At 57.5% G+C, this 17156-nt stretch overlaps 1 protein-coding gene across 3 annotated transcripts; it reads left to right on the top strand.

Moving 5' to 3' along the window:
* Positions 1-144: 144 nt before the first annotated feature.
* Positions 145-14828, top strand: SLC66A1 (solute carrier family 66 member 1). Of its 3 annotated transcripts, XM_080801789.1 has the most exons (8): positions 145-204; positions 4081-4268; positions 11211-11340; positions 11627-11714; positions 12294-12436; positions 12598-12690; positions 13177-13362; positions 13971-14828. In XM_080801789.1, exons 2-8 carry the CDS (start codon positions 4105-4107, stop codon positions 14040-14042), a joined length of 876 nt encoding a protein of 291 aa, XP_080657915.1. In that variant the 5' UTR covers positions 145-204; positions 4081-4104; the 3' UTR covers positions 14043-14828. The 3 variants fall into 3 exon arrangements, with proteins under 3 accessions (XP_080657915.1, XP_080657917.1, XP_080657916.1); XM_080801791.1 differs by lacking the exon at positions 4081-4268 and having other exon boundaries at positions 153-204; XM_080801790.1 differs by lacking the exons at positions 145-204; positions 4081-4268 and adding an exon at positions 10794-11075.
* The last annotated feature ends 2328 nt before the right edge of the window (positions 14829-17156 follow it).

The following is a 17156-nucleotide window of genomic DNA, read 5'->3' as shown; positions in this document are numbered from 1 at the left end:
CGCCCCACCGCGCACGCTCGGTTCGCTCTCGCCGCTCGCACCGCCCCCAGGGACGGTCCGCTCCGCGCGCGGCGACGGAGGCGGAGCCACGCCTCACAGGGACGGGGGCGGGACGGGGGCGGGACGGGGCGGGGCTTCGGGTCAGCTGACCCAGGCGGTGCAGGCAGAGCCCTGAAGCCGGGACCGGCGGCGGAACTTGACGCGGTGAGCCGGGGTTGAGGCTGGGGGCGAGCCTGAAGGCTGCGGGTCAGGACTCTGGGGCGTCGCTGCCACATCTTTCCAACTACCTCTTACAGCCCCTGGACCGTTTTGGGGCTTCTGTCCCCTCCTTGCGGCGCGAGATCCGCAGAGGAGGCTCTGGGCCGGGATTAGCTGGACCCTCGGGGGCATACGTCCCCCTCCTGAGCATGGTCTCTCGGACCAGCCTGGCCAGGGTTTGCGGTCTGGGTCCTCTTTTCACCTCCTGGTTCCGGCGGACGGGCCCCATCGTTTCCGACGGCCTTGTTTTCCCCAGGGCAGGCAGGGGAGGGGGCCTCGCGGCGTTTGAGCGCTGACCCCAGCAGCTGCCCTGTCATTATCCCTGCCAAACAGGTGGCCCGCGCTGGCCTTAGTCACCAGGTGGCCAAGGACTCGGAGGCCTGGAGTGGGTGGGCCGCCAGTGGGGACTCCCCTCCCCTCCACCTACGCCGTGGTTTTACAGGGATCCCAGATTGCTCTTCCCTCCTCAGGCCTGGGACAGGTTGGGAAGTGTGTACGTGGGGAGGCTGGGTTTGCAAGTGTGAGGGCTGGCGCGCATCCTGTCCCTGCAACCCTTAACCAAAGGCTGCTTCCCGCCAGGGCCTCAGGGAAGGCGGTGGGGGGACATGCTACAACCAAAGCAGAGTAATAGCCATCCCTGGCTATTCCTACCGAGTTTAAGTTTAATCTCTGTCAGGCACCATTCTAATCCCTTGGCCTGGATCCTGTCATTTAATTCTGCGGTCCGCCTAGGAGGTGGGTGCATAGGTTATCCCCTCATTGTATAGACTGGAATTCTGAGGCTGTCACTTGCCCTGGAATTCTATGCTGTGGGCATTAAGCAGGTCAGTTCGCTAGTGCTCTCTCCTCAAACTTAGGTCACCTGAGCTCACAGCTAGTTTGTTTCCTTCCTTCCTTCCTTCCTTCCCTGTCTGTCCCTCTTCCTCTGTTCCCCTCCCTCCCTTTCCTGTCTGTCTCCCTCTTTCTCTGTCTTCTCTCTCTCCCTCAGCCCTTTCTGAACCTTTACTGTGCACCGGCGTTGCTGGCCCTGAGAGTCAGTCACGGCTAGGATGAAGGAAGGGGTGTGGGCTTGAGGAGCCCGAGTAGCTGAGGACTGTGATAAGCATTCTTCAGCTATGTGAAGGGGGAGGGAAGAGGTGACAGGTGTCATCCAGCTAGCCTTTGCAAGGCGTCTTTGGGATGGCATGTTAGAACTGTGTCTCTAACAGGGGGGAGAAGGACACTCGTAAGGGAAAAGACCACATGTGCAGAAGCCTGGAGGCCTGCTGCTTCCCTGGGAAGCTTTCATGGGAAGCATCTCCCTGACTCATCTTGGGATCCGGTAGGAGAGCTTGGGTGTGGCCCAAGATGCCTTCTCCAGTGTAGGTTTTCCCAAAGCATGGCCAAGTGCATCAGAATCAGCAGGGGTTGCCTTTTTTTGGGGGGGGGGGTTACTTTTAAGTAATTTTTATACCCAACATGGGGCTTGAACTCACAACCCTGAGATTAAGAGTTACACGGTCTACGAGATAAGCCAGTCAGGCGCCCCTGGGGTTGCTTCTTAAACCCAAAGGCTGTGATCTGAAGTCCAGAGGCACTGAGCCTGAATTCTGGGCACGTGCCCTCCGTGGTTCCAAGGCACCCGCCCCTGCTGTGGTCCTTGTCAAATCTCTGGAATGCAGTCAAGCTTTGTTGCAACCCTGGACATCCATCCTCACAGTCCTGTCTGACCAGGAGGTGGGCCCATTCCCAAAACCCAGGCCTGGGGCCAGCCAGGCTGACTCCCTAGCTGGGTCAGGACCTCCAGATAATGGGCTCTGTGTGCAGCGGCCCCCAGAGGGCGGCCCCCAGAGGGCAGCCCCCGGAGGACGGCCCCTTCTGATTGGGATTCATGCGTGTCTCAGTGTCCCCAGCTGTGCTTATGCCCTTTGCGAGATCAGGGGCCACCTGCCCCATGCTCTGGGCCCTGTGAGCCAAGCTACAATCGTCCAGATACCCCTTCCCTCACTGGGCATGCGTTCCCTTCATTTCCTCCCTCACCTGGTGGAAAGGGAGTGAGAGAGTGGCCACACTCTCATCCTCACGACACCCTCCTGCATGGCTTGGTCAGGCCTGGGGCCGAGAGCCTTCCTTGCCTGCATTTCATCTGAACCACCAACCCCAAGGAGCCAGTGTCATCACTCCCACTTCACAGACAGGCTCAGACAGATTCCTCACTCGAGCAGGGCGACCCAACCGCACCTGGAAAATGGGGCAGTCTCCCCCAGCTCGAAGGAAAGTTAGGAGGGTGACAGTGTATTATGGTGGGGAGAGGGAGTGGCACACTCAGAATCTGTAAAAGGGCCATGGGGAATGAACAGGGGGTGACCGGGGGACAAAAAGACTTGCTTTTCTTTTTTTTTTTTTTTTAAGATTTTAATTATTTATTGACAGAGAGCATGAGCACACAAGCAGGGGGAGCAGCAGGCAGAGGGAGAAACTGAAGGTAGCTGGAGAGGATCCCAGGCCAGCCAGGAAAGCCTCCGAGCACAGGGGGGACGGGGGAAGCCTGCCTTCTGGCTGCTGGGGCGCTTGGACAGTCAGCCAGACCACAGGTTGGGGGTGGGGGTCTGCCACATCCAGGGCCAGAAGTGCCCGAGGCAGCATGGCAGGGTGGCTAGGAGTCGGGGTTTGGGGCCCATCCTGGGTTTGGCTCCTGCCTCTGCCGCTTCCTGGCTGGGTGCAAGTCACTTCCTTGGTTCCTTGGATCTATCTGGAGCTCCCCCAGCCCCTTCATGAAGTTGGACAGGACAAAATGAGTAAAATGCCTGCAAGGTGTTTAGCCCAGGGCTGGTGAAGAGCTTCGTAATCAGGGACTGCGGTGAGTCTCGCCTGGTGGAGATGGCGCCGTCTGGCTCCGCTTTCTGTCCCTTCTCTGGGACTGTCGCACAGACAGTGAGTGCTGTAGTCACTGTGCAGGCTGCCCAGGCATCGGGAGGGGACTTTCCTGCCTGCCCTGCAACCGGCCACTTTGGGCTTTGAACGGGGAAGTGGCCCTGGTCGCCTCGGCAGCAGGTACCCCATCCCGCCCACGCTGCTCCTGGAGAATTCTGCTTGAGTGCCAGCTTCCTGTGCAAGCCCTGGACCCACCTGGCTCTTATTCTCCATCTGCCTTCTCTGACCCTCTGTAGGTGACAGTCCTACTTTCTTTTCTAAATTTTTTAAAAGATTTTATTTATTTATCTGACAGAGAGACACAGTGAGAGAGGGAACACAAGCAAGGGAAAGTGGGAGAGGGAGAAGCAGGCTTCCCACTGAGCAGGGAGCCCGATGTGGGGCTCCATCCCGGGACCCTGGGATCATGACCTGATCCGAAGGCAGACACTTAATGACTGAGCCACCCAGGCACCCCAGTCCTACTTTCAGTGAGAGAATACTTAATGGGGGGCTGGTCTCTATAGATGTAATTTACAGAACAAGGGATCGGAAACAAGGTAAACATTGGAGAGTTGTAACAAAGTGATGCTGCGGGTTCATTGTATGAACTTGGGGCAGGACATGAAGGAGGCACTGTGATGACCCCTTTTACAGATGAGGGAACTGAGGCACAGGGAGGCTGAGGCACTTGCCGAGTTGCAGCACTGACCAGTACTAAAACTGGCATTTGAACACACTGGTCCCTGACTGCCGATCTAGCACTGTCCCTGCACAGGTGGTGTATGTACTTGAAGCTGGTTGTGCCCTCGGATTCAGAGGCTCAGTCTGTGCCAGGCAATGAAACCGGGGGTGGGCGTTGCTGGAGGTGGTGCTGACAGGATCCCGGCCTGCCGAGGCTAAAGGCCCCCCCTCTTTCTCCCTGTGCAGTCCTCCCCCGATCCTGCAGCAGCCATGGTCTGGAAGAAACTGGGCTCCGGCAACTTCTCCGACTGCCCCAATGGCTCCCGCCGGTGGATATGGGACGTGTTCGGCGAATGCGCCCAGGACGGCTGGGACGAGGCCAGTGTGGGCCTGGGCTTGATCTCGATTGTCTGTTTTGCAGCATCCACCTTCCCGTGAGTGGTGGCAGGGGGGACGGGACCAGGATAGGGGTGCGGGCTGGGGCCATGGCTTCAGGCACTACCTGGAGGAGGGTCTGCCCGACCTGCCTTGGGCCTCTCCAGACTCAAGGCCAAATGTACTCCTTCCTCCACTCCCACTCACTGATTTCCAGCACACCCTGGAGGACCCTACCCTGAAGCCCGGCCTGGGGCCCACCTTGTGCTGGCCAATGCCAACACACAGGTGATAGTAACAGTATTAACCCTTGCTGCTGTTTGTTCAGTGCATGCTACGTACCTCTGTTCTGAGCACTTGTTGTGTTTTTACCTCATTTAAGCCTCATAACCATGTAACTGTCCCTACTTAGGAGGGAACAGAAAGCCAGAGAGGCTAAGTAAGTCACTTGCTCTAAGTTGTACAGCTAAGAAGAGAGAAAGCAGGGGGTGGGAGGGCTGAGATGCCTTGTCCTGTGACAGTCTGGTGATGGGTGGGCGAGCGGTGATTACAAGAGAGTGTGACCACTGTTGTGATTGAGGAACAGGGACACACTGTGACCTGGGGGAGTCACTTCACTGCTCTGTACCTCACCTTACTCATCTGCAAAATGGGCATGGTGTTGCTGACCTCCCAGGCTTGCCGTGAGGACGGCTCGAAGGACCTGCGGCCTTTGCACCATGTGGGCACAATCCTGTGGCTGGTTGGAGGGTGTGGGCGTTAGGGGCCCAGGGAGAAGGGAGGTCGAAGAGGTCACCGAGGACGCTATGCTGTGAGGCTTCTCCACTGTTAGGAAACGGGCTCTTTATCCTGAGGGAGAAAGATAAGGCTTTAATCAGGAGCTCAGCATTTTCTAAAAATGGCTTTATGGAGAGAGAGTCCACATACCATAGAATTAGCCCATTTACATGTATAATTCAGTGTTTTTAGTGTATCCGCAGAGTTGTGTAACCAATGCCAAAATCCTTTTTAGAATACTTCCATCACCCTAAAAAGAAACCCCCAAAGAAATGAGTCATCCCTGATTTCGCCTGGAGCTCCTAGCCCCGGGCAACTACCCCTCTTCCTCGTGTCGCTGTAGATTTGCCGACTCTGGACATTTCCAGTAAATGGAATCAGAGAGCATGTGAAAGTCCAGCTTCTTCCCCTTAACAGAACCTCTTCAAGCCTCCCCCGAGCCGTCGCTGTAATGTTCCCTGTGCCACAGGCCACCGTTTACTCAGCCGGTCGCTGATGGATGTGGCTTTGTCTCTACTGTGAACGTTCCTGTGCCAGTTTCTGTGGGCATATATGTTTTGACTTCTCTTGGGTATATGCTTACGTAGTGAAATTGCTGGGTCATGGGGTAATGCTATGTTTAATCTTTCAAGGATGTTTAAAAAAACATTGTTAAGCCGGGTTTCATGACTCGGCCTAGCCCTAGTGATGTCATTTGGGGCCTCTGGTTTTTTTTTTTTTTTTTTTTAAGGAGTTCAAGGAGCTAGTTTATTTATTTATTTTTTATTATGATTTTATTTATTTATTTATTTGAGAGTGACAGGAGAGAGAGAGAGAGCATAAGCAGGGGGAGCTGCAGAGGCAGAGGGAGAAGCAGACTCCTGCGTGAGCAGGGAGCCCAGTGCGGGACTTGATTCCAGGACCCTGGGATCACGACTTGAGGTGAAGGCAGACGCTTCACCGACTGAGCCCCCCCAGGCACCCCTGGTTTTCTGTGTGTGTGTGTGTGTATATATGTATGTATGTGTGTGTGTGTGTGTGTATATATATATATATATATATATATATAATGATTTTATTTTATTTTTTTAAGTAATCTCTACACCCAACATGGGGCTCGAACTCACAACTCCGAGATCGAGAGTCTTGTGCTCCACAGACTCTGCCAGCCAGCCGGGCGCCTTCCGTGGTTTTCTTTCTAACAGGGAACTGTCAGACGGGTTTTCAAAGAGGCTTTACCATTTCCATTCCCTCGAGTGTGAGGTTCCAGTGCGTCCATATCCTCATCAATGCGTACTTTCTGTCTGTTTTTGTTTTTGTTTTTTTTAAGATTTTATTTATTTGACAGATATCCCAAGTAGGCAAAGAGGCAGGTGGGTGGCGGGGGGGTGGGAAGCAGGCTCCCCGCTGAGCAGAGAGCCCGATGCGGGGCTCCATCCCAGGACCCTGAGACCATGACCTGAGCTGAAGGCAGAGGCTTAACCATCTGAGCCACCCATCTGCCCCCATTTGTCTATTTTTCAATTGGATTATTTACCCTTTTGTTGTTGAATTGTAAGAGTTCTTTTTTTTTTTTTAAGATTTTATTTATTTATTTGCAAGAGAGAAAGAGAGCACGAATGGTGGGGAGGGGCAGAGGGAGAGGGAGAAGCAGGCCCCCAGCTGAGTAAGGAGCCCGATGTGGGGATCCATCCCAGGACCCCGAGATCATGACCTGAACTGAAGGCAGACCTTGAACCGACTGAGCCACCCAGGCATCCTCAGTTGCAAGCGTTCTTTATATATTCTGGATATAACAGCGTCATGATTTGCAAATATTTTCTCCCATTCTCTGGTTCTCTTTTCGCTTTCTTGATTGCATCCTCGGAAGCACAGAAGTTCTGCATTTGGATGATATGCCGTGTATCTTTTTTTCTTTTTTGCTTGTGCTTTTGGTGTCATAACTAAAAAAACACCGTTGCCTTATCCAAGTGACAGAGATTTACCCTGATAGTAACCGGGGCACAGGGGCACAAGAGCATCTGGCTCTGGCGGGGAGGGGGGCAGCCAGATCAAGTTCAGCCACTTGCCACCGACCAAATACAATGGCAGAGACGTGAGTGGTGGTGAAGCGAGAAAGGGATTTATCTCTGTGAGGCCAACACTAGGAAACCCACAAGCTGGTATAGACTGTCTCCCAAGTGCTGACAGTCCTTCCAGAATTATATAAGGAAATTCGGGAAAGATGGCCGTTGGGTACATGCAGGGGGGCGGTGAAGTCTGGTTGGTCATGGTCATGGGCTCAGTCACAGCAGGTCTCCCGGACACAGGACGGTCCTTGTTGCTTCAGCGGGTAGTTCCCGTTCCCTTCCTGGGATCCCTTGCCCATGGGGTCTTCTGCCTGAGTTAAGGAATAAACTAGAAAGAAGAACTTAATCAATTAGAAAGTTTGAGGTCAAGGAGCAGCTGGGTGGCTCAGTCAAGTAAGCCTCCGACTCTAGAATTTGACTCAGGTCTTGATGTCAGGGTGGTAAGTTCAAGCCCCGTGCTGGGTGTGGAGTCTACTTAAAAATAAAGTATAGTAAGTTTGAGGTCAGAGTGGGGCTAGTCAAGCCCTCTTGCGTTATCTTTTCCTCGAACAGTTTTATAGATTTACCTGATTTCGATGCCAGTGTCCATGTGTATTTTTTCCCACACCACCACGCATTTAACACCATTCAGACACTGTGTACGGTGGGACAGCATCAGATCCCACAGGCAAAGGGGCTCAGTCCCACGGGACTGCCCCTCCCCCTTCAGAGGTTAGTCACAAGTTCAGATTGTCACCTTGGCTTTTGACAGGTGTGGACCAGCTATACCAACAAAGCCCCTGCTTGGGTTTAATTTGCTAAAGCAGCTCACGGAAGTCAGAGAAACATTTGACTCAGTAGGTCACTGGTGTTTTACGAAAGGATACAGGGGACAGACAGATGGAAGAGATGCACCGGGCAGAGGATGCGGACGGGGGCTGCGGAGCTTCCGGTTCCTCTCCCGGGGCGCCACTCTCCCTGAGCACGTTCGCTGACCCAGAAGCTCTCTGAACCTGTCCATTCGAGTTCTTCTGGAGGCTTCGCTGCACGGGAATGATGGATGACATCATTGGCCAGTGGCGACTGAACTCCGTCTCCAGCCCCTCTCCGCTCCCCGGAGGTCAGGGGAATGGGACTGAAGGTTCCAAGGGTTTCATCACATCCTGGCAGCCAGCCCGCATCTTTAGGGCACCCTGAGGCTTTCCAAAAGTCACCTCATTAACTAACAAATGCACCTTTATTGCTCAAATCACTTAGGAAATTCCAAGAGTTTTAGGAACTCTCTGCCAGGGATGGGATGAAAACCAAATATAGTCTTTTCTTTCTTCTCTTTTCTCTCTTTTCTTTTCCCTTTTCTTTTCTTTCCTTTTCCTTTCTTTCAGCAGAGCGAGAGGGAGAGAGAGAATCTTAAGCAGCTCCAAGCCCAGCATGGAGCCCGAAGTGGGGCTCGATCTCAGAACCCTGAGATGATGGCCTGAGCCAAAATCAAGTCTCTGATACTTAACCGACAAAATTCTGCTGACTAAATTTGAAGACACAGTCGGTGTTATCAAGCCATTCACGAATTGGGCAGCATCCCATCTAGCAAACAGAGAGATGTTCCCAAGAGTTTTATAAAATGGAAGGTTTTATAGGAAAGAGGCTGGGGCAAGAAATTACTGAGGGAGGAAGGATTACATCAGGCAAGTTCACTTTCCTGCAGGGGGTCTTAGTAGATGATCTCATCTGCCTTTGTGGGGGATGGAGAGGGCCCGTGTGATAGATTACCTCATGGCTACCGGCCAGAAAACTCCGGACCCATTAAGACTACATTTCTGGGGGAGGTTGAAATGTGGTTAGGTTAGTTATTAAGCCTCTGTTTGTTGATTTGGCCTAAGTGACTCCATCTTGGGCCTGTGGTGTTCTTTTTAATGGGTTTTTGCTACAGTTTGAGTTGTATTTTGTATACGGTGTGGGGTAGGGGTCCAGTCTCGTTCTTTTGCATGGAGATGTCTGGTTGTCCCAGTACCCTGTGTTTCAAAGATGGTCGTCTCCCCGTGGAGTTGTCCTACTGCCTCATTGTGGACTTGACATTTTCATTGGATTAGCTTGTTCCCGGTGCCGTAGTAGGTATGTTGCAAGTGAACAAAACAGGCGCCTTCCTTGCCTTTGCAGAGCTTCCATTCCAGCCGCCTTTAAAAGGCCGTCTGGGGGCCACAGGGGAGGACTGGAGGGACAGAGAGTGAGACTTGAGGCAGGAAGGCCAAATCTCATGTCCTAGAAGGGGCTTTAAGGGCCATAGGCTACACCTTAATTAGGGGCCTCCCTGGTGCCAGGCCTGAGCTGGACACTCTTCCTGCCCTCAAGAGGCTTGAGTCCAGGAGGGACAAGGATGTCCCGTGGTACCAAGGAGGAAGTAGTGGACGCTTGCGAGCTTGTGTCAAGGAAGGCCGTGGGGAGGAAGTGAGATTTCCTGAGCCATGAAAGACAAAGGGGAAGAGGAGGGAGTAGCCTGGCTGTTGATGAGTCTGGAGAAAGGGAAATAAGTCCCCCCCCCCCCGCCCCCGCTGGGGGTGGGGGCAGGGGGACAGCTGGCCCTAGGGGCTCCCCTGAAGAGCAGTGGGAGGCTCGAAGTGATTGCAGCCAGCCGGGGTTGAGAGGGACGACAGATTCAGGGGGAACCAAGCTTGGGTAGGACACAGAGGCACGCAGAATGGGTGGGGGAGGGGTGGGGTGGGGGCGGGAGGGTGTCCACGGGAGGAGGAGGGAGCTTGGCCATGGGAAGAACCAGGGCTATACCCGGCATTCTGTTTCTGACTTGGGTCTTGGGGGAGACGAAGTGCCATTTAGTCCCCCTTTATTTAAATACGCACAGTGCCATTTATTCCCCCTTTATTTAAATACGCACAGACGGGGGATGCCTGGGTGGCTCTGTTGGGTAAACAGCTGACTCTTGGTGTCGGCTCAGGTCATGGTCTCAGTCGTAAGATCCAGCCCCATGTCGGGCCTGGAGCTCAGCACGGACCCTGCTTGGGATTTTCTCCCTCTGTCTCTCTCCCTCTCCCCTCAGCCCCCACTTGTGCTCTATGTAGCTCGCTCGCTCTCAAATAAATAAATACATCTTTATAAAAAATTTTAAAAAGATTCTTTCTCTCCCTCTGCCCTTCCCTGCTCTCTCTTAAAAAAATTATAATAAATAAAATAAATACATACAGAGGGTTAAACAGAAAAAGAGTAAATGGCAGTTGCATAGAGGTTCAGAGTGACTGGAGAGGGAGGGCTCAGGGTCTGGCTGTAATCCTGGCTTCGGGCCTCCGTGTGCCCTGAGTCTCCTGCCCCAGAAGAAGCATCAGGGACTAGACCTCCCCTGGAAGGGGCGGGGGTGGGGGTGGGGGTGGGGGTGGGGAGTCTGCAGGACTGAAAGAGTTCAGAGTCAGACCTCTGCCTGAGGCCCTTTAACACCTCTTGTCAGCATGGAGCTCCTGCTGACACTTGGCCTTTGAGAAAAACCACCAGGGTATGGGGTGTCTGGGGGGCTCAGTGGGCTAAGCCTCTGCCTTTGGCTCAAGTCATGATCTCAGGGTCCTGGGATCGAGCCCTGCATTGGGCTCTCGGCTTAACAGGGAGCCTGCTTCCCCCTTTCTCTCTGCCTGCCTCTCTGCCTACTTGTGATCTCTGTCTGTCAAATAAATAAATACAATCTTAAAAAAGAAACAAAAAGAAACCCCCAGATACAAAACAAACCACCAGCCTCCAAAGCCAGGAGGTCGAGCTCAGGCCACAGCCCAGCCCTGCTCCATTGCCCTTTGAAGGTCACAGGCCGTGGTTTGGCCCGTCTTATCATCAACCGCTCCTGAAGATAGGGCAGCGCCAGGCCACGGGTCCCTGCCACAGCCACCCCCCTTCCCCTCCATGGAAGAAAGAATGCAGGGTCCCTGTGACGGGTCTCAGGGCCTGACACAGAACTCCAGGGCCCCGCTGGGAGACTCTAGGGTGCTCTGGAGGGGAGTCTGAGGAATGCTATGGATGCTTCTGGAACGATGCAGCTGCCACTGAGTTCCCTGGTTGGAAGAGAATCTGCGGGTGAGAATCCCCAAGGGGCACCGAGAGGCTCCCGCAGCTCCCCCCGCCAGCAGGATGGGCTCACAGGTGACGTCCCTGCCTCCCTGGCCCGGGCCCTCTCCTGCCCTGAGCCCGAGTCTCCTTCCTCGGCCGCAGCCAGTACATCAAGGCCTGCAGGACCGGCAACATGGACCAGGCGCTGTCTCTCTGGTTCCTTTTGGGCTGGATTGGAGGGGATTCCTGCAACCTCATCGGCTCCTTCCTCGCTGACCAGCTGCCCCTGCAGGTGGGTCCGATGGGGGGGGGCACCTGGGACCACCATGGCAGAGGGAGGACCCCACCCGGGAGAAGGCGCCCTCCGGGCCAAACCAGGGCCCTCCCTTGACCTCCGAGTCCCACTCTGCCCTGCTGAGGAGCGCCGGCCACCTCTCCTCCCTCTGTCCAGGCCGGACCCTCTGCTGGCCTGATCTCTGCTTCTGCGGGGTACAGCTGAGGAGACAGACAGAAGGTCCGAGAGGTGAAATAGGCCGGTCGGCCCCGCAGCCGCTGACGAGCTCCCACTCCTCTTGCAGACCTACACGGCGGTGTACTACGTGCTGGCGGACCTGGTGATGCTGTCCCTCTACTTTCACTACAAGTTTAAGAAGCGCCCCTCTCTGTGTGCGTGTGGGGCGTGGGGCAGTGGGAGGGGCCGGGAGCGCGGGAGGAAGTGGGTTTCCCATTGCACAGTGATCGACGCAGCAACGGGCCTTATCTGCAAGCGGGCTCCCCAGCCCGCAGAGAGGGAGGCTGGCCGATGGCTCGCTCATCCGGGCGCGACCGCAGGGACCTCCCTCCTCTTGAGTCTCATTCCACAAACGGGGCTTCAGCTGCTCCTCTGTACCTGGCCCTGGGCTTGGAGCTAAGGAGATGAGGACAAGGACCCAGATCTCTGCTGCCCTTGAGGATTGAGAGGGGTCGGGTGTGGAGGGCAGATGGAGGCACTTGGGGGTGGGGCTGTCTCACGAGCATTTCTGCTCCGGGTGATCCCCTCCTGCCCTTGTCTCTCCTTTACGACTCGAGGAGAAGGGTGCTACTACACCCATTCTACAGAGGAGGCATTACAGCTCAGAGAGGTTGGGTTACTTGCCCGGAGTCACACAGCCACTGAAGGGCAAGGCCTGCACACAAGTCGTGCCCTGTTTGCTGCCTCTGCTACCTGACCTCGGCTCCCTGCCCCCCTCCCCGTCTCCTGTCCAGTGTCTACGCCCATCAATTCTGTGCTGCTGTTCATCTTGGGGATGGCGTGTGCCGCCCCGCTACTGAGGACCGCGGGCCCTGTGGCCGCCCGGAGGGAGGTCTTCCGGGGCCGGACGCTCCTGTCAGTGGAGCCGGGCAGTAAGGTGAGGTGTGGGTCAGTGATGGTGGAGTGCGGGCTGGGGGGACCGGCGGGCTGGTGGGGGGGACCAGCTCGTCCCCAGGGCACTGCCCTCCCCGAGGGAGCGGGGGTCTCACGTTGCACCTCTGGCCCCGCCCGGGCCCTGAGCAGCCCCTGCCCTCTCAGCCCTTCACTCAGCAGGAGATAATCGGCTTCATCATCGGCTCGGTCTCCAGCGTGCTCTACCTGCTTTCCCGGCTGCCTCAGATCCGCACCAACGTGAGCCTGGGGCCGGGGCAGGGGGTCCTCCGGGTCAGGGGGTGGGGTCTTGGTGCAGAAGGTCTGGGTTCAAACTCACCGTTGGCTTGGGCAAGTGAATCCAGTTTTCCAGCCCTCAGTTTCCGCTTCTGCGATGTGGACACAGGTGAGGCCTGTCTTGAGGGGCACAGGTGCCCTGTGTGTGTCTCAGAGAATCAAGACGTCCGGTGAGGAGGCAGGGACTCAGCCGACAGTCCCGAGAGGAGGGGAGAAAGGGACGTGCTGGGGCCGGGGAGGCTGGCGGGGCAGTGAGGGGTGCTGGGGCAGGAGAGGCGGCCGTCGGCGGGGCCCCGGGCAGGGGGCGGCCAGTCTCCGTGGACCCGGGACAGGTCATGGGCGTGCTTGCCGGGCGCACGGTGAGAAATGTGCCCAGAGCCTGCTCCTTGGGACGGGGCAGCGTGACAGGAGCCCCGTCCCACGCCTCTCATCCTTGCCCCCGACCCCCAGTTCCTGAGGAAGTCCACGCAAGGCGTCTCCTACTCGCTGTTCGCCTTGGTGATGCTGGGGAACACGCTGTATGGGTTGAGCGTGCTGCTCAAAAACCCGGAGGTGGGCGAGAGCGAGGGCAGCTACCTGCTGCACCACCTGCCCTGGCTCGTGGGCAGCCTGGGCGTGCTGCTGCTCGACACTGTTGTATCCTTTGGGGGTAGCAGGGGACGGAGGTGGGGGGGGTGGGGGGCAGGGGAGGAGGCGGGCATAGCAGCCCCCACCTGCAGGCGGCTTCAGCACCCACACGCGCGCCCATCCATCCACCCGCCCATCCATCGAGAGTGAACCTCCGTGGGCCCAGCACCCCGCTAGGCGCCAGATCCGGCAGTGAACAAGAACCGAGTGGCCCGGGAAGCTCCCGGCTCGCGGCGGAGGTGGTCCACGCACACTTCACCACAGTGGTGCTGGGCACTGCAGGGAAACCTGCCTGGTGTCACCCCAGGGGCTGTCTTAGTTTAGAAGCTCAGCCAGGGACCCTGCAGCGCCGTTTAAACTACCTGGAGGAGAAGAGCAGAGTCAGGCAAAGGCAAGGGAGGGGTGGTTCCGACTCAGCCTATGCAAAGGCCCTGCGGAATCTGGGGAAATCAGTCCCTCCAGGCCAGAGGAGTGCAAGCTGGACCCTGGAGGCAGCTGTCCCGAGAGCCTCAAGGGAGGGGGCTGTAGCTTGAGACCTTGGCCTCTCAGGGAGAGGGAGGGAAGAGCATGGCCGTCTTAGCCTCTGCTCGGTTTGGCCTTGACGTCGGCCCCTCCAGATCTCCATACAGTTCCTGATATACAGGGACACCGCCACCTCCTCGGAGCGCCAGCCCCTCCTCCCCAGTTGACCCGGACCCAGGCCAAGCCCAGGACAACGGGGATCTCCAGACGCTGCTCCCGGGAAGGGACAAGTGTGGGCAGACACGGTGCTGCTGACCCTGGAGTGGGCCGTGGAGGCAGCCGTTAGTGCCTTAAGGGCCCGGCCCAGGCACCCCCCCACCTCCGGAACCTGCTGGGTGACTCTTCCAGGGACCCTAACTGACTGATTCTTCAGGGGGCAGGGAGTGGGGAGCGAGGGGGACGCCGGGGCCAGTCCCCCCCGAGACACACCCCTAGAATCTGAGACTGCTGTCTGTGGGAGCCCCCACGGGGGCTGCAGCTGAGACCTCAGCCCCTCCGAAGGCAGTGGGTGCCCCTTGACTCCCCTCCCTCCGTCTGCCTGCACACACACACAAACACACACACACCCCTGGAGCGGGTGCGGCTGCCGCCGGTGTCCCCGGGACTGTCGTGTTGACTGCAGACAGAGCAGTAAACGGCCCCTCCCAGCAAGGCATCTTTCTGGTGCTCCTTCCCCGAGGTGCTTCGGTCTGGGCTGCGCTGGTCAGCTGCGGTGCACGGGGATCTGGGCCCCAGCTTCCAGGTCCCAGGTGGGGGTCTAGAGGCTGAGATGTGGCAGAGCCAAACAGGAGCAGACTGTCCCGCCTCCAGGGGACCTCGGGTTCCGGGACCTGGTTCTCTAACAGAATCCACACCCGGGGTTGAGGATCCAGCAGCGAGAATGACGGGGTCCTGGCCCCTCAGTGCTCAGGAAGAAGCAGAAAAAAAAAAAAAAAGTTAAGGTTCAGATCTTGGTTCTGCCTCTTAGCGTCTCTGTGCCTCAGTTACCTCATCTGTGAAATGGGTATAATTAGCGGAGGTTAGTCCCAAAGTCTGGCATGTAGTAAGCGTACCATAAAGGTTAGCTTTGGTAATTTTCACCTGGAGGAGAGGCACTTCCAGATCTCCCTGCAGATCAGGGAGACCTTCCTGGAGGAGGGTGACATGCAGGAGATAACGGGGTGTGTGTGTGTGTGTATGCGTGCGCGTGCACGAGTGTATGTGTGGCAGGCAGAAGGATGGAGGTGCAGGAGCAGTGGGAAGGGAGGAGAGGAGGACAGGGCTCAGCCCTGAGCTCCGGTCCGGGACCCCAACCTCACTCTGTCTCCCAGACCCCATTCTGAGTCCACTTACTGGCCATGCCCCTTTGGGTGCCTGAGGGCTGGTCAGGGAGAGAAGCTGTGGCTCTTCCTGCCCTAGGGACAGGAGGGAGCTCGCCGCGGCGGGGTGGGGGGGGCCCACAAGCCAGTTTGGTGCCACTAGATCGGCAGAGAGTATCCTCCACCAGCCCCGGCTGTGCTGGGCGTCTGCGAGGGGGGTGACCGGGCTCTGGTCCTTGGCAGGGAGCGAAGATGGCCGCCCGAGCCTGGGGGTGAGGGCTTTGACCAGAAGATACAAAGTGCCGCCAGAATGAGGAGACTCCACAGGGAAGGCTTCTCGGAGGAGGGGCCCTGGGGTCAATCCTGAAGACGGAGGGAAGTCAGGAAGGGGGCAGGGCGTGCCCAGGTGTGGAGCTGGGGCTGGGGCAGTGGAGTGCAGCAGGTCAGGGAAGAGAAGGCAGGAATTGGGGTCTGGGAAGACCAGGGAGAGCTGCCTCTGAGGTTCAGGTGGGCAGTGAGGCCAAGTCGGGCCAGTCTGCCATGTGCCTGTCCTGGGTCGTGCCTGCGGAGCCCCGTGTGTACCCCAGCATGGGGCCGATCTTTGTTGAGCGCTTGCTGTATGCTGGGCGGGGCGCTACGGGGCCGGTGCAATTAGGCCAGTTTCGAGATGGAAAACAGGCTTTGAGGGATCAAGCAGCTTGCTCAAGGCGGAGCAGCTTTTCGAACCCCATTCTGTCCCTCATCCCACACCTGCCTGGGACTGGGGCTCTCGGAGTCCCCTCCCTGGCTAGGGGTCCAGAGGGCAGGGCTGCGGGCTGCACAGCCTCTCTCCGCTCTCTGGGCAGCCCAACTTTGGGGGCTTAGGCTCCCTTTCCCCTTCCTGGAGCCCCCGGCCCCTCCCAGGCGAAGCTGCCCTCAGGCCCCAGCTGGCTCTGGCTTGGGCCTGCTTCAGGTGCCCTTGCCAGCCAGCATCTGGCTCCCCCCAGGGCCATGACCTTGCTTGATGCGTTACTGGGGGGCTCCCTCAGCATGGCGGCGAGCGCCCCAAGTGCGGGCCTCAGTCAGAGCTGCCTGAGAGAGAGGATGGGTCACAGCCCTGCCCGGAGGACCTTACCTCGTGCAGGTGGCCGCCTCCCTTCCTCCCGGGAAGCACCGGTCTGTGGGGCGATAGCTCTTGCTTTCCAGCCGTGCCCCGTTGGCGCTGAGCCACGGTTCTTCCTCCCAAAGCAGCCCCCGGTCTGATGGCTGTGGCCCAGGCAGTGCCCTGTCTGACGGAGGAGGGAGTCCTTCTGGTGGAGTGTTTAGGCTCTAGTGCCCGCCGCCACCGCCGCCAGGCAAGGGGTGGGTACAGGATGGCGACATGAGTGTCGCCAGTGCCCGGGCCCCCCAGCTTCCTCCGGTAGCTCCCCCACATGGACGGGGCCAGTTGGGCAGGCCCGGGGGGATCCCCGGTAGACTTCCCTTCTCCCCTGGGGTGCACACCTCTTACCTTGCTGCAGGCAGGGGGTGACCTGAAGGGGTGAGCGCTCCCGCTGTAGACCCGTCCTCCCACCTGACGTGCAGGCTCAGTGGCGTTCTGCTTCCAGGCGTCAGGCCCAGACTCAGCCAAGAGCGGCACCACCCTTGTCACTTGTCGGTTGTCCTTGTCCGGGAGGGAGTCTCTCTCTGGACACTCAGGGGGAGCAGGAGGCTGGACCAGTCACCCCAAAAGAGCCCTCCCTTGGCTCTCGACTCTCCCTTGAATGAGATGCCGTGTGTGCAGAGGCCTCTCACAGCGCCTGGTCTCCGTGTCCCTCCGAATCCTGGGGGGACAGGAAGAGCTGGCAGGCAGGTAGCAGTCTCCTGGGAAGCAGAAGGGCCCAGCGTGCCATGCTCAGCATGTGGCCCCAGGCCCTTCCAGCCCAGGGTTCTTCGGTGAACTTAATGGGCTTCTTTAAGCCACAGTTTGGACATGGCCTTGAGACCCCAAAGCTGAGAAAGGGG

The sequence above is a fragment of the Martes martes genome (assembly GCF_963455335.1).
Source record: "Martes martes genome assembly, chromosome: 4".
Lineage (NCBI taxonomy): Eukaryota > Metazoa > Chordata > Mammalia > Carnivora > Mustelidae > Martes > Martes martes.
The sequence above is the reverse complement of the archived record's forward strand: the minus strand, read 5'-3'. Positions and strand labels throughout refer to the sequence as shown.

Excerpts from the sequence above, each read along its gene's own strand:
- SLC66A1 (XM_080801789.1), top strand. The coding sequence starts at position 4,105 with ATGGTCTGGAAGAAACTGGGCTCCGGCAACTTCTCCGACTGCCCCAAT. Across the intron at positions 12,437-12,597 it reads CAGTGGAGCCGGGCAGTAAG|CCCTTCACTCAGCAGGAGAT; the intron begins GTGAGGTGTGGG and ends CTGCCCTCTCAG. Across the intron at positions 12,691-13,176 it reads TGCCTCAGATCCGCACCAAC|TTCCTGAGGAAGTCCACGCA; the intron begins GTGAGCCTGGGG and ends CCCGACCCCCAG.